We start from the raw sequence: 11546 nt of genomic DNA on the forward strand, positions 1-11546 counted from the left end.
ATATATATATATATATATATATATATATATATATATATATATATATATATATATATATATATATATATATGGATGAGATCGGGTGCAAGGATAACTTCCCATGTAGAAGTGCAGTGATTAATGCTCTTTACAGAATATTCTAAGCTAATGCACCTTAAGCTTCGAATATGTTTTTTGAGATTGCAAAAAAAAAAAAAGTTGTGTCCTTAATTAAAAAAACTGTTAAAAATGGTGCATAAGAAGGAAAACCAGACACCTTAAACTTTAGACTGAGACACTTTAAAAAAAAAAAAAAAACAACACACTTTAAGAAGGAAAACTATATTCTTGGACTACATGTGCATGCATGCATCATGCATGTCGTAATAGGAGCTAACAATTCAACCTTATTTTGTGTGTATGTATCAGTTATATACCTTTGAGCTGTTGGTGATGTGCACCGGAAAGTATGGTGACGTGCCGAGAATTCCATGGTTCCCGGAGGGCAAGGGGCCGGAGGTGTTCGGCGGAAAAGTTTTGCATACTGTTGATTACTGTAAGCTTGAGGAAGAAGAGTGTAGAGAGTTGGTGAAAGGGAAGAAGGTTGTAGTTGTGGGGTACAAGAAATCCGCCATTGACGTAGCTGTTGAATGTGCAGAAGCTAACCAAGGTATGTGACAGATCTGATCTTTTGTTTTGCTGTTCCTTGAAAAATCTGCATGAAACTTTTGACTTTTGAGTTTAATATAGGAGGGAGGGAGGATCACATGTTTTGACTTTTGACTGAAGGACTATGTACGGCCACTAAGTCATTTCATTCAAAGTCAAGTCAATTGAAAATCAAGGGAATTTAAGTATTAATTTGGAGTAATATTATATATGCTTTCAATTTTATTTATTTTTTTTTCTTTTTTATTTTTTACTTTGGGCTTGTTTAGTTATTGACGAGTCCATAAAAATTTTGATGAATTCACATGTCAAAACGTCAAATAAATCATTTGGTAACTCAGTAGTTTAGAGCAGCGATTTACTCCAAACCGCTAAGAATTGAAATGCCGCATTTTTGTAGAGGTTCAGTTTGACAACACCCTCATATTAATTTTAAAAATAAATAAAGAACTAAGAAGCCATTAAATAAGGCTTCTTAAATGAATGAGCCTTTTGCCTTCTCAATGCTTGCTCATCAAAGGATCAAATGTTGATCTATGGTTTATACGTGCCTTTCTCCAAATTTGGAGAATTAGTTAAATGAGTTTTCTAAATTTTAGAAAAATAGAGAACTCTCCCCTTTTCAATTTGAAAAAAGTGAGTTTTAGTAAACAAGTATGAGCTATTTTTCAATTTTTTATTCCTCTAATTTTCTCTTCTTCTTCTTCTTCTTTTTTTAAAAGGACTCATTTCTCTGTTTTATTTATTTTTTTGTCTATATTTATATTTTTTAAATTTCTTTTTATTTATCTCATTTTTCATTATTCATTCTCTGTTGTCCAAATGTACAAAGTGAATAGATTTCTGCCTTTTTTTTTTTCCTCCCATTCTTAATTTCTCTAAAAAAGACAATTCCCCAATTAATAAACATAATTAATTCTTTCTGGTCTAGGCTCTCTAGGTTATATATCTTTTATTTTTAATCAGCAAACACTGGCTTTGAGTATAGTAATATTGGTCTATCACTAATTACATGCAGGGGCAGATGGGCAAGCATGCACCATGGTGATCAGGACCCTCCATTGGACAGTTCCACACTACTCTATTTGGGGTTTCCCATTTTACTTGTTCTATTCCACCAGGTCTTCTCAGTTCCTCTATGAAAGACCAAACCAGGGCCTCTTCAGAACCCTTCTATGTCACATGCTCTCTCCTTTGGTAAGTTATGATGCACGGAAACTCTTGATAAGTTTCTCCTATACCTCGACCTAATAAAGATGCAACACGAGGACTTCTTTGATCTAATCGGGATTTTGTCTGATGTTTACAGAGAGGAGCTGTTTCTAAGATGGTTGAGTCTTATTTGGCATGGAAGCTCCCACTTGACAAGTATGGATTGAGGCCTGATCATCCCTTTGTGGAGGACTATGCATCTTGCCAGATGGCGATTTTGCCGGAAAGTTTCTTCAGGGAGGCTGATAAAGGGAAGATTCAGTTCAAAAGATCAGACTCAAAGTGGTGGTTCTGGGAGGGAGGGGTTGAGTTTGAAGACAACACAAAGATAGAGGCTGATGTTGTGATTCTTGCAACTGGTTTTGATGGCAAGAAGAAGCTCAAAACCATACTGCCCGACCCCTTTCGCAGCCTCCTCGAGTTCCCCTCCGGGATGATGCCATTATACAGGTAAAAAACTGGTCTTTCTGGTTTGAGTCAGTCAGCTATGGGTAACCTGGCTGGTTTATCTCTTTTTAGTCCTTTGCCAGCTAGGATCACAAGGCAGGTTTACCCAGAGCACACTCCCGGGTACTGGATGGCTGCAGGTTTCTCTCGTCAGCCAAATATGAGAAATCAAGCAAGAACATTCATGTTGAATGACAACATTAGACATTTAAGGATGCAGCTTAGTATGTTCTGTATGTATATGCAGGGGCACAATCAATCCACTGATTCCTAACATGGCTTTCGTCGGCTACATCGAGAGCGTGTCTAACCTGCACACAGCTGAGCTTCGGTGCAAATGGATGTCTAGACTAGTCGACGAACAATTCAAGCTCCCTAGCGTGGAGAAGATGCTCAAACAGACAACAGACGAAATGGAAATCATGAAGAGGAGCACCAGGTTTTACAAGAGGAGCTGCATTTCTACCTTCAGCATCAACCACAGCGACGAAATCTGTGAAGAAATGGGATGGGAACCGTGGAGGAAGATGAGCTGGTTCTCTGAAGCCTTTAGCCCTTACAACAGCCAAGATTATGCAGACGAGAACTGAAACCACAAATATGAACACATATACGCTCATGCACTTTATTCATTATTATCAACTACTAAATATTAGTTCTAAAAAATTGTATTTTATTGAAGAAGTATAATGTATTATTAGAACCAAAAGAAGGTTCATATGCTCATATAAATACGTAATAAACAATAAGAATTATGTACTCAAGTTCAATTGATGGAAAAGATGGTAATATGCTATCACAGATTCCACACATAGTATAATCGAGAACAAAAGCTTCTTTGCAAATTTTCATCCTTTCCTTTCCAAATTACTATGGAACTTAAAAGCGTTATTGCTCAATAGCCAATGAGGCCTAAACCAAGTCGGTTAAAGTTGAGGTCACGAGACTATTATTAGGTTACATGGAATAGTCGAGTACTGACCATGAAATATATAACCTGAAAACCTTGATCAGCAGTTAAAGACTTTGGAGTAGCTTCAATGTCTCGTCAATATGTTTCTCGGGCTGGAATTGATTGTTATAGATGAGTTGGACCACTCCTTTCTTGTCAAGAACATAAGTCTGTCGCCCAGGCAATGCACCGAAGAGGTCTGCAGGGACTCCCCACTCTTTTCTTACAGTGTTCCCTTCATCACTTAGCAATGTGAATGGAAGTTTGTATTTTTCTGCAAAGACCTGCATCAACCCAAAACATCGAGAACAAAAATAGTGAATCTGCATACCTATGAAACATGTGCTTTGCTGAAAAAATCGTTACAAACCAGCCAGGTAAATATACCTTATGGGAGGATGGATTATCACCGCTAATCCCAACAACTTCAGCTCCGGCTTTCTTGAATTTCTCATATGAATCCCTGAATGAACAGGCCTGTAAACAGCATTAACAGATGGTTAATGCCCACACTTTGGCTTGTCAGCACTTTAAAATCGATTGGCATCGTTCTGTTGCAAAGACAAACATTATGCATTTGAGTCACCAGTCACCAAGGATGAAACATTCATAAACATAGCTATGACTTTATGTTTCCTGATAAACTCAACTCTTCCCCTCACCCCAAATCCCCTTTGCCTTTTCAAATGCAGTTCAAAACAAACAACCATAATTCTAGTTAGAAAAAGAATTAGATTAAACAGGAAAATTTAGAATAAGTTCAGCCCAATTCTGATTGATCCAAGAATACAGGTACAGTCTGTTTATTGAAAAAGAAAAGGCTATTTTGTAATCAAACTCTCCATTTTCTTAAATGTGAATGCTATACAACATGACAATTGTCAGAAATTTATCCCAAACTTAATATGTTCAAACTTACAAGATATCTATGTATTAAAAAATGTTTTTTTTTCCATGACAACCAAGCCAAGTTCAAGTTATTTTACTTGATAATTACAATGTTACAAATTCGACTCCTGGGGAACATATTAATGTTCTTCTTAATTTGAGTCAGTTAGAGAAACCAGGGCTAGTTTATCTCATTGGTCCTTTTTTGGTCAAAATGCGGGGTCACCAAAAAATTATTGGCCATAGAGACAAAACTTTAGCAAAAAGAAGAAAGTTCAAGTTCACCATGAAAGTGTACATCACCTGTTTGGTACAACCAGGAGTGTCATCAGCAGGGTAGAAATAAACCACAATAGGCTTTCCTTTGAACTTGGAGAGGGTCACATTTCTTCCAGCTTGATCTTTCAATGTAAATGATGGTGGCACTGAACCCTTACTTACCTAGCAAAGACAAAACCACCAAAAAAAAAAACAAGAAATTTTGTAAAAAAGACACAACAATCTTAATTGTGAACAAACACAAAGGCAATGCAGATTACCTTAGCAAAAATGGAGCTTTTTGTTGAAGAGGAAGAAACTGAGGGCTTTGAAAGGGAAGAGGCATGGAGAAGCTTGAGACCATAAAACTGGGATTGTGAAAATTTGGGGATGAAATTGAGGGTTTGAGGGAGATTGGCTTTAGGGGATTGAGCATTGAGTAGAGAAGGAGGAGTGTGATTAGCAGAAAGAGAAAAAGTGGCCATTTCTGTGAAAGAAAAGATGATAAAGAATGTGTGTTCCTTGTGAGGAAAACTTTGTATAGTACTATGAAATTTTAAAAAAAAAAAAAAAAAAAAAGTTCTTATTTTATTTTATTTTTTAAAACGCCCTTTCAATTCCAATGATTTGGCTATGGCTATCAATCTATCATAGGCTATGACGCTCTTGCGTGGAGGATTGCTGACCACCTGGACTGGTCCCCAACATCCCATTCTAACAAAATTCGATTAAATTAGCGGTTTAGGGTTCACACATGAGAATCAGAATCAAGAATTAAATACTTAGGTTGTGTTTGGCAGAGTTTATTTAGGAGCTTATAGCTTATTTTAAGCTACTAATAAGCTATAAGCTTTGTTTGGTAATGCTCTCAAAATAAGCTAGTAGCTTAAAATAAGAGCTTATTCAACTTTTCAAAAATAAGCTAGTAGCTTCTTAACTTTTTTCCTTCTTTATCCTTATTATTTTAAATAAATGACATCATTTATCCCTCCCAATTAAAACTCTTTTTTGCATATTTTCTTCAATATGTTTCGTTGTAATTTTAATTTGATATTTGTGTTTGAACAATAATTTTTGTATGAACTAATTTTATGAATTATAAACATTTTTTTTTACTTTATATATTTTTAAATATATGTTCTTACTTTATATTTTATTAAATTATATTGATTTCATTATTTTATATTTTAATATGTAAACAAACCTATTTAAATTTAAAATTATTTAACTTTTATGTAGATGTCCTTTTTAGTCTTTTTATATTTATCAACTTACCAAAAAGCTAATTTTACCAAACACTTTTAAGCATAACAGCTAGCTTAACAGCTCTTCAGATTTCAGCTTCGAGCTTATAGCTTTTCAGCTTTCAGCTACCATTTCAGCTAGGTTTGCCAAACATAGCCTTAGTAATAAATTCTTGTGAGTATTTTAAAACCACTCAGCTTTTAATCACATATTAGTCAAAATAATTAGCACTATATTACAAAATCATAATTTTCCTATCAAGAAAGTCACATATTTAATTATTATCAACGCTATTTTAGTTGAGTCCGCCCTACAAAATTTAGCATTTTATTTTGTTTTTTTACACGATAAAATATGAGCAAACCAAATGGCTCATACTCTTATACGGATTGTTGGCTCTCATACTAATCTTTTGTCTTGAGTTTCTGAACCCCTTCGTGTATTAGCCACTTTTTTCGCTTTGAGTTAATTTGTTTTTAGAAGACAAAAAAAAAAAAAAAAAAAAAAAAAATTACTCCGTATTTAATTGAAAATATAAATAACAATTAAATATTAAATACATAAATTTAATCATTTCAACATCACTTCTTCCAGTTTTCTCTATCCAAAAAGTTTCCCGTTTCCCGCCACCACTTGAAAGCACCCCCGTACGCGTACAACACTATACTCTGTCTCCCATCTCCTCCACCGCCGCTACTCATCGCATTCTGGTAAACGCATCAATCTTTTATCTTATTTTAATGCAATTTTTAATTTTTTGTATCATTGCATGATGATTAGAGAAGTGTCAGATTGCAAGTTGTATATACCGATTGATTTATTTATTTATTTTTGGGTGTATTCTTATATATTTTGCTGTGATTGATTATATTAACGTATTTCGTTTAATAATATGTTTCTGAATTCTGATTTTAGTTTGTTAAACCTAGCTCATTAGTTTGAATGTCAGTGATACGATGACGAGCTATGAGTGATACACCTCCGAGTATAAGCGAGTTATCTAATTGTGAATCATTAGGGGTTGAATAGATAAATGTTCGAATTTAATTTGATTACTATTGAGCCAGAATCGAATCGAATTCAAACATCTAAATATTCGAACCAAGTATGTATACAACACATTTACGTCTCCTTCATTAGATCACGAGTCTATTTGAACTTTTTTATACTCAGTATTTTATATATAATGCTACAAAGTTAACTAATATATTTATATATTATAAATAGCCATGATCAATATTTAATACTGAGTTTTGTTATGATATTTGGTTGGAAAATACTTATTAATACAGTTTACTATGTAAAAGATAGAAAAATTTTTTTATTGATCATATTTCAGTCAAGCTCGAGTTTGAGTTGAGTAGAGTTCGAATTCAAAAACTTAGAGCTCGAACTTTGATTTTTTTTTTTTTTTTTAATAAAGCTGAGCTTTGAGTTTTGACTATTCAGCCATGGCTCTGCTGGTTACACCTATATAACTAAAAGTTTAGGAGATGTTTTATATCATCCTTAAAATAGACAATGATTTGGATCAATTGATGTTATGATATTGAAGGCATTTGCTTTGCTATGACGGTTGGTATTGTCTTCCTCTTCAACTTTCCTGTGCTCTTTTCCACTGCCTTGGGCTGAAAGCTTTGACAATGGAGGTAGATTCATAGCACCGGCATTTTTATGTGTATATTATAATGCATGATACATAGAACATTACTTTAATATTCATATATGTGGCAATCAAACTTGAATAAAAAAAGCTAATCTGATTATTTAAATCACCTATAGGATTGCATTAGCTGCTGATCATGTGGAGGCCAGAGGTTCTCAGTTCCCACCATCGCAAATCATGCTAAATAAAGATAATCACATGGAATGGATATCCATTAAAATCACCTAAATAAATTGCAGGTCATATGTTTGATATAAGAACCGAGCTGTTGTTATCTAGAGGCATGTGTATTCTCATACTAATTAATCATTCCTTTGGATGGTACTAAGGGGTGTCTTGCATTTGTGACAGAAGCATCCAAGACATTTCTTTCTGTCTGAATTCTTGTTGTTTGTTTATTTTTGACTTTAAAAGTGAAACCGAGGCATGACAGAACCTTATTCTTTAATGCAGTGTTTCAGTGTCTGATGAGAAAAGTGTTTTTGAAGAGGAAATAGGAAGTCTTGTATTCTGATTATTCTTGTGGTGAGCAGAGAAAATGGAAGAACAAGGAGGGAGCAAGGTTGCAGGGATCAGGCAGATTGTGAGGCTGAAGGGGCTTCTGCAGAAATGGCAGAATGTTACTCTTGGGCCTAAGGGGAATGACAGCTCCCCAAGGTCGCCTTCTCAGAATTCACACGGAGGCATTTCACCCGCGATTGATAGGAGGTTGAGGAGTTACAGTGTGCATTGTGATTCAGATGNAAAAAAAAAAAAAAAAAAAAAAAAAAAAAAAATTACTCCGTATTTAATTGAAAATATAAATAACAATTAAATATTAAATACATAAATTTAATCATTTCAACATCACTTCTTCCAGTTTTCTCTATCCAAAAAGTTTCCCGTTTCCCGCCACCACTTGAAAGCACCCCCGTACGCGTACAACACTATACTCTGTCTCCCATCTCCTCCACCGCCGCTACTCATCGCATTCTGGTAAACGCATCAATCTTTTATCTTATTTTAATGCAATTTTTAATTTTTTGTATCATTGCATGATGATTAGAGAAGTGTCAGATTGCAAGTTGTATATACCGATTGATTTATTTATTTATTTTTGGGTGTATTCTTATATATTTTGCTGTGATTGATTATATTAACGTATTTCGTTTAATAATATGTTTCTGAATTCTGATTTTAGTTTGTTAAACCTAGCTCATTAGTTTGAATGTCAGTGATACGATGACGAGCTATGAGTGATACACCTCCGAGTATAAGCGAGTTATCTAATTGTGAATCATTAGGGGTTGAATAGATAAATGTTCGAATTTAATTTGATTACTATTGAGCCAGAATCGAATCGAATTCAAACATCTAAATATTCGAACCAAGTATGTATACAACACATTTACGTCTCCTTCATTAGATCACGAGTCTATTTGAACTTTTTTATACTCAGTATTTTATATATAATGCTACAAAGTTAACTAATATATTTATATATTATAAATAGCCATGATCAATATTTAATACTGAGTTTTGTTATGATATTTGGTTGGAAAATACTTATTAATACAGTTTACTATGTAAAAGATAGAAAAATTTTTTTATTGATCATATTTCAGTCAAGCTCGAGTTTGAGTTGAGTAGAGTTCGAATTCAAAAACTTAGAGCTCGAACTTTGATTTTTTTTTTTTTTTTTAATAAAGCTGAGCTTTGAGTTTTGACTATTCAGCCATGGCTCTGCTGGTTACACCTATATAACTAAAAGTTTAGGAGATGTTTTATATCATCCTTAAAATAGACAATGATTTGGATCAATTGATGTTATGATATTGAAGGCATTTGCTTTGCTATGACGGTTGGTATTGTCTTCCTCTTCAACTTTCCTGTGCTCTTTTCCACTGCCTTGGGCTGAAAGCTTTGACAATGGAGGTAGATTCATAGCACCGGCATTTTTATGTGTATATTATAATGCATGATACATAGAACATTACTTTAATATTCATATATGTGGCAATCAAACTTGAATAAAAAAAGCTAATCTGATTATTTAAATCACCTATAGGATTGCATTAGCTGCTGATCATGTGGAGGCCAGAGGTTCTCAGTTCCCACCATCGCAAATCATGCTAAATAAAGATAATCACATGGAATGGATATCCATTAAAATCACCTAAATAAATTGCAGGTCATATGTTTGATATAAGAACCGAGCTGTTGTTATCTAGAGGCATGTGTATTCTCATACTAATTAATCATTCCTTTGGATGGTACTAAGGGGTGTCTTGCATTTGTGACAGAAGCATCCAAGACATTTCTTTCTGTCTGAATTCTTGTTGTTTGTTTATTTTTGACTTTAAAAGTGAAACCGAGGCATGACAGAACCTTATTCTTTAATGCAGTGTTTCAGTGTCTGATGAGAAAAGTGTTTTTGAAGAGGAAATAGGAAGTCTTGTATTCTGATTATTCTTGTGGTGAGCAGAGAAAATGGAAGAACAAGGAGGGAGCAAGGTTGCAGGGATCAGGCAGATTGTGAGGCTGAAGGGGCTTCTGCAGAAATGGCAGAATGTTACTCTTGGGCCTAAGGGGAATGACAGCTCCCCAAGGTCGCCTTCTCAGAATTCACACGGAGGCATTTCACCCGCGATTGATAGGAGGTTGAGGAGTTACAGTGTGCATTGTGATTCAGATGATGAGAGTTGCCACAGCCCTGATCCGCCGCTTGATGTTCCCAAGGGGTATTTGGCAGTGTACGTTGGGCCGGAGCTCAGGAGGTTCATAATTCCCACTAGCTATCTCAGCGATCCGCTGTTCAAAGTGTTGCTGGAGAAGGTCGAGGAGGAGTTTGGCTTTGATCACAGCGGCGGCCTCACAATTCCATGCGAAATTGAAACTTTCAAGTACCTCCTGCAGTGCATGGAGAACCATCAGAGAGATCTTGCAGATGAAGAGAACTCTGGTAAGTTAGCTACCTCCATTTCCCAATCTATATGACTCTCTCTGTGTTTTTGATGAACGAACGAATGAATGGCGACAAGATGATGATTTTTTAGGTTTGTTTGAACAACGTTGCTGATTGATGCATCCCGGTTTTAACTTGCAGATGAATCATAGTTGCCAGTCGAGAAGCGATTTCTTTTTTTTCTTTATGCAGATTGCAAAGTTGCCATCTACATTGTTTTCTTGCTTCTCCCATTTGTATTTTGTAACAAGGCTAGCTGCTCACAACCTGCAGTGTTTGAATCTCATACACCATGAGTTTTTTTTTTTTTTTACAATTAGCAAATGCCCATTGCTCTGCTGTTCACCATTCTTTTTGGCCATTGCTAGTAGTATAAAGTTTCATGCTCCATCAAGATTGCTAGAAATGGTTTTTGTTCTTCAGTCTTGAATCACAATTTCTTGTTTTAAGGTGGTTTCTTGAGGATGGAATATCTGTAAACTGCAGAAGTTGATTCATTTTTTTTTAATGGAAGCATTTTCATGTTTTTGTGTGATCTGATGCTTTCAAGTCTGAATCAATAATTGTGTGGGTTATGATTGAACCAACATTATGTAGTGTACTGGATTATTGTAGAGCACATGTGCTTGGTGTACTGTAATCTACATTAATGGCTGCTAAGCATATGATTAAGTGAATAGAGATCAGCATATGATTTGGTAATAACTTATGCCCCTTTTTAAATCTCAAGTATTACTTAAGTTACATTTATGCAATAACACGCTTATAAAATTGTCCGTCCTATTGACCAAGATTTTATTGTATTAGTCTTATTTTGTGGGATATCTTTAAGAAAGTTGCTTGTCTATCTTGAAGGAAGGCTGATCAAAATTCGGTTAGATTAATCTTATTTCGTGGAATGTCGATACCTAGTGTAGTATGAAAAAAGAAAAAGAAAAAGAAAGTATTACATAGATTTTTACTTCCGAGACCCCGCTCACTTCTACCCTTGAAATTTGGTAGAGTCGTAGAGAAAGTTAATTGTAAAATGTGTATTAACTAGTCCACGGATCCTCATTCATAAGTCATAATAAAACCAATTCCATACCTCCACTTTTTGTTCTTCGTAAGAATCAAATTCTGTACTCCCAAATTTTAAGCTCATCAAATGTTAAGTAAATTCAAGTGTAAATGCTGACTGGATCCAGTTTCAGTAAATTTATACAAACCTTAGTATCTATGAACATGCAAATGTTTACAGAATCATCAGCATAATATCCGCAATGAGGATTTGATAATAGTACTAC

At 34.7% G+C, this 11546-nt stretch overlaps 3 protein-coding genes across 4 annotated transcripts in view; 2 read left to right on the forward strand and 1 right to left on the reverse strand.

Annotated features, from left to right (window-relative positions):
* The window catches only part of LOC115997018 (probable flavin-containing monooxygenase 1), a 5180-nt gene extending 2109 nt beyond the window's left edge, over positions 1-3071 (forward strand). The window contains exons 2-5 of the mRNA XM_031236467.1: positions 409-649; positions 1667-1845; positions 1958-2310; positions 2555-3071. Coding sequence (XP_031092327.1) covers positions 409-649; positions 1667-1845; positions 1958-2310; positions 2555-2897 — 1116 coding nt within the window. The 3' untranslated portion in view covers positions 2898-3071. The remainder of the gene's footprint in view (positions 1-408; positions 650-1666; positions 1846-1957; positions 2311-2554) is intronic.
* LOC116033984 (peroxiredoxin Q, chloroplastic-like) lies at positions 2499-4920 on the reverse strand. Of its 2 annotated transcripts, XM_031276542.1 has the most exons (5): positions 4687-4920; positions 4451-4588; positions 3647-3736; positions 3290-3543; positions 2499-2893 (listed from the first exon to the last, which is right to left on the reverse strand). In XM_031276542.1, exons 1-4 carry the CDS (start codon positions 4888-4890, stop codon positions 3325-3327), a joined length of 651 nt encoding a protein of 216 aa, XP_031132402.1. In that variant the 5' UTR covers positions 4891-4920; the 3' UTR covers positions 2499-2893; positions 3290-3324. The 2 variants fall into 2 exon arrangements, with proteins under 2 accessions (XP_031132402.1, XP_031132401.1); XM_031276541.1 differs by lacking the exon at positions 2499-2893 and having other exon boundaries at positions 3125-3543.
* Positions 4921-9744: 4824 nt separating this feature from the next.
* Positions 9745-10540, forward strand: LOC115997597 (auxin-responsive protein SAUR61-like). The gene is made up of 2 exons (XM_031237187.1): positions 9745-10257; positions 10402-10540. The coding sequence occupies exons 1-2, from the start codon at positions 9786-9788 to the stop codon at positions 10410-10412; spliced, it is 483 nt and encodes a 160-aa protein (XP_031093047.1). The 5' UTR covers positions 9745-9785; the 3' UTR covers positions 10413-10540.
* Positions 10541-11546: the final 1006 nt, after the last annotated feature.

Source organism: Ipomoea triloba, chromosome 11 (assembly GCF_003576645.1).
Source record: "Ipomoea triloba cultivar NCNSP0323 chromosome 11, ASM357664v1".
Lineage (NCBI taxonomy): Eukaryota > Viridiplantae > Streptophyta > Magnoliopsida > Solanales > Convolvulaceae > Ipomoea > Ipomoea triloba.

Coding starts and splice junctions, on each gene's coding strand:
- LOC115997597 (XM_031237187.1), top strand. CDS start 9,786: ATGGAAGAACAAGGAGGGAGCAAGGTTGCAGGGATCAGGCAGATTGTG.
- LOC116033984 (XM_031276542.1), bottom strand. CDS start 4,890: ATGGCCACTTTTTCTCTTTCTGCTAATCACACTCCTCCTTCTCTACTC. Junction 4,589..4,686: donor AAAGCTCCATTTTTGCTAAG/GTAATCTGCATT, acceptor TGTCTTTGCTAG/GTAAGTAAGGGTTCAGTGCC. Junction 3,737..4,450: donor CTCCTGGTTGTACCAAACAG/GTGATGTACACT, acceptor TGCTGTTTACAG/GCCTGTTCATTCAGGGATTC.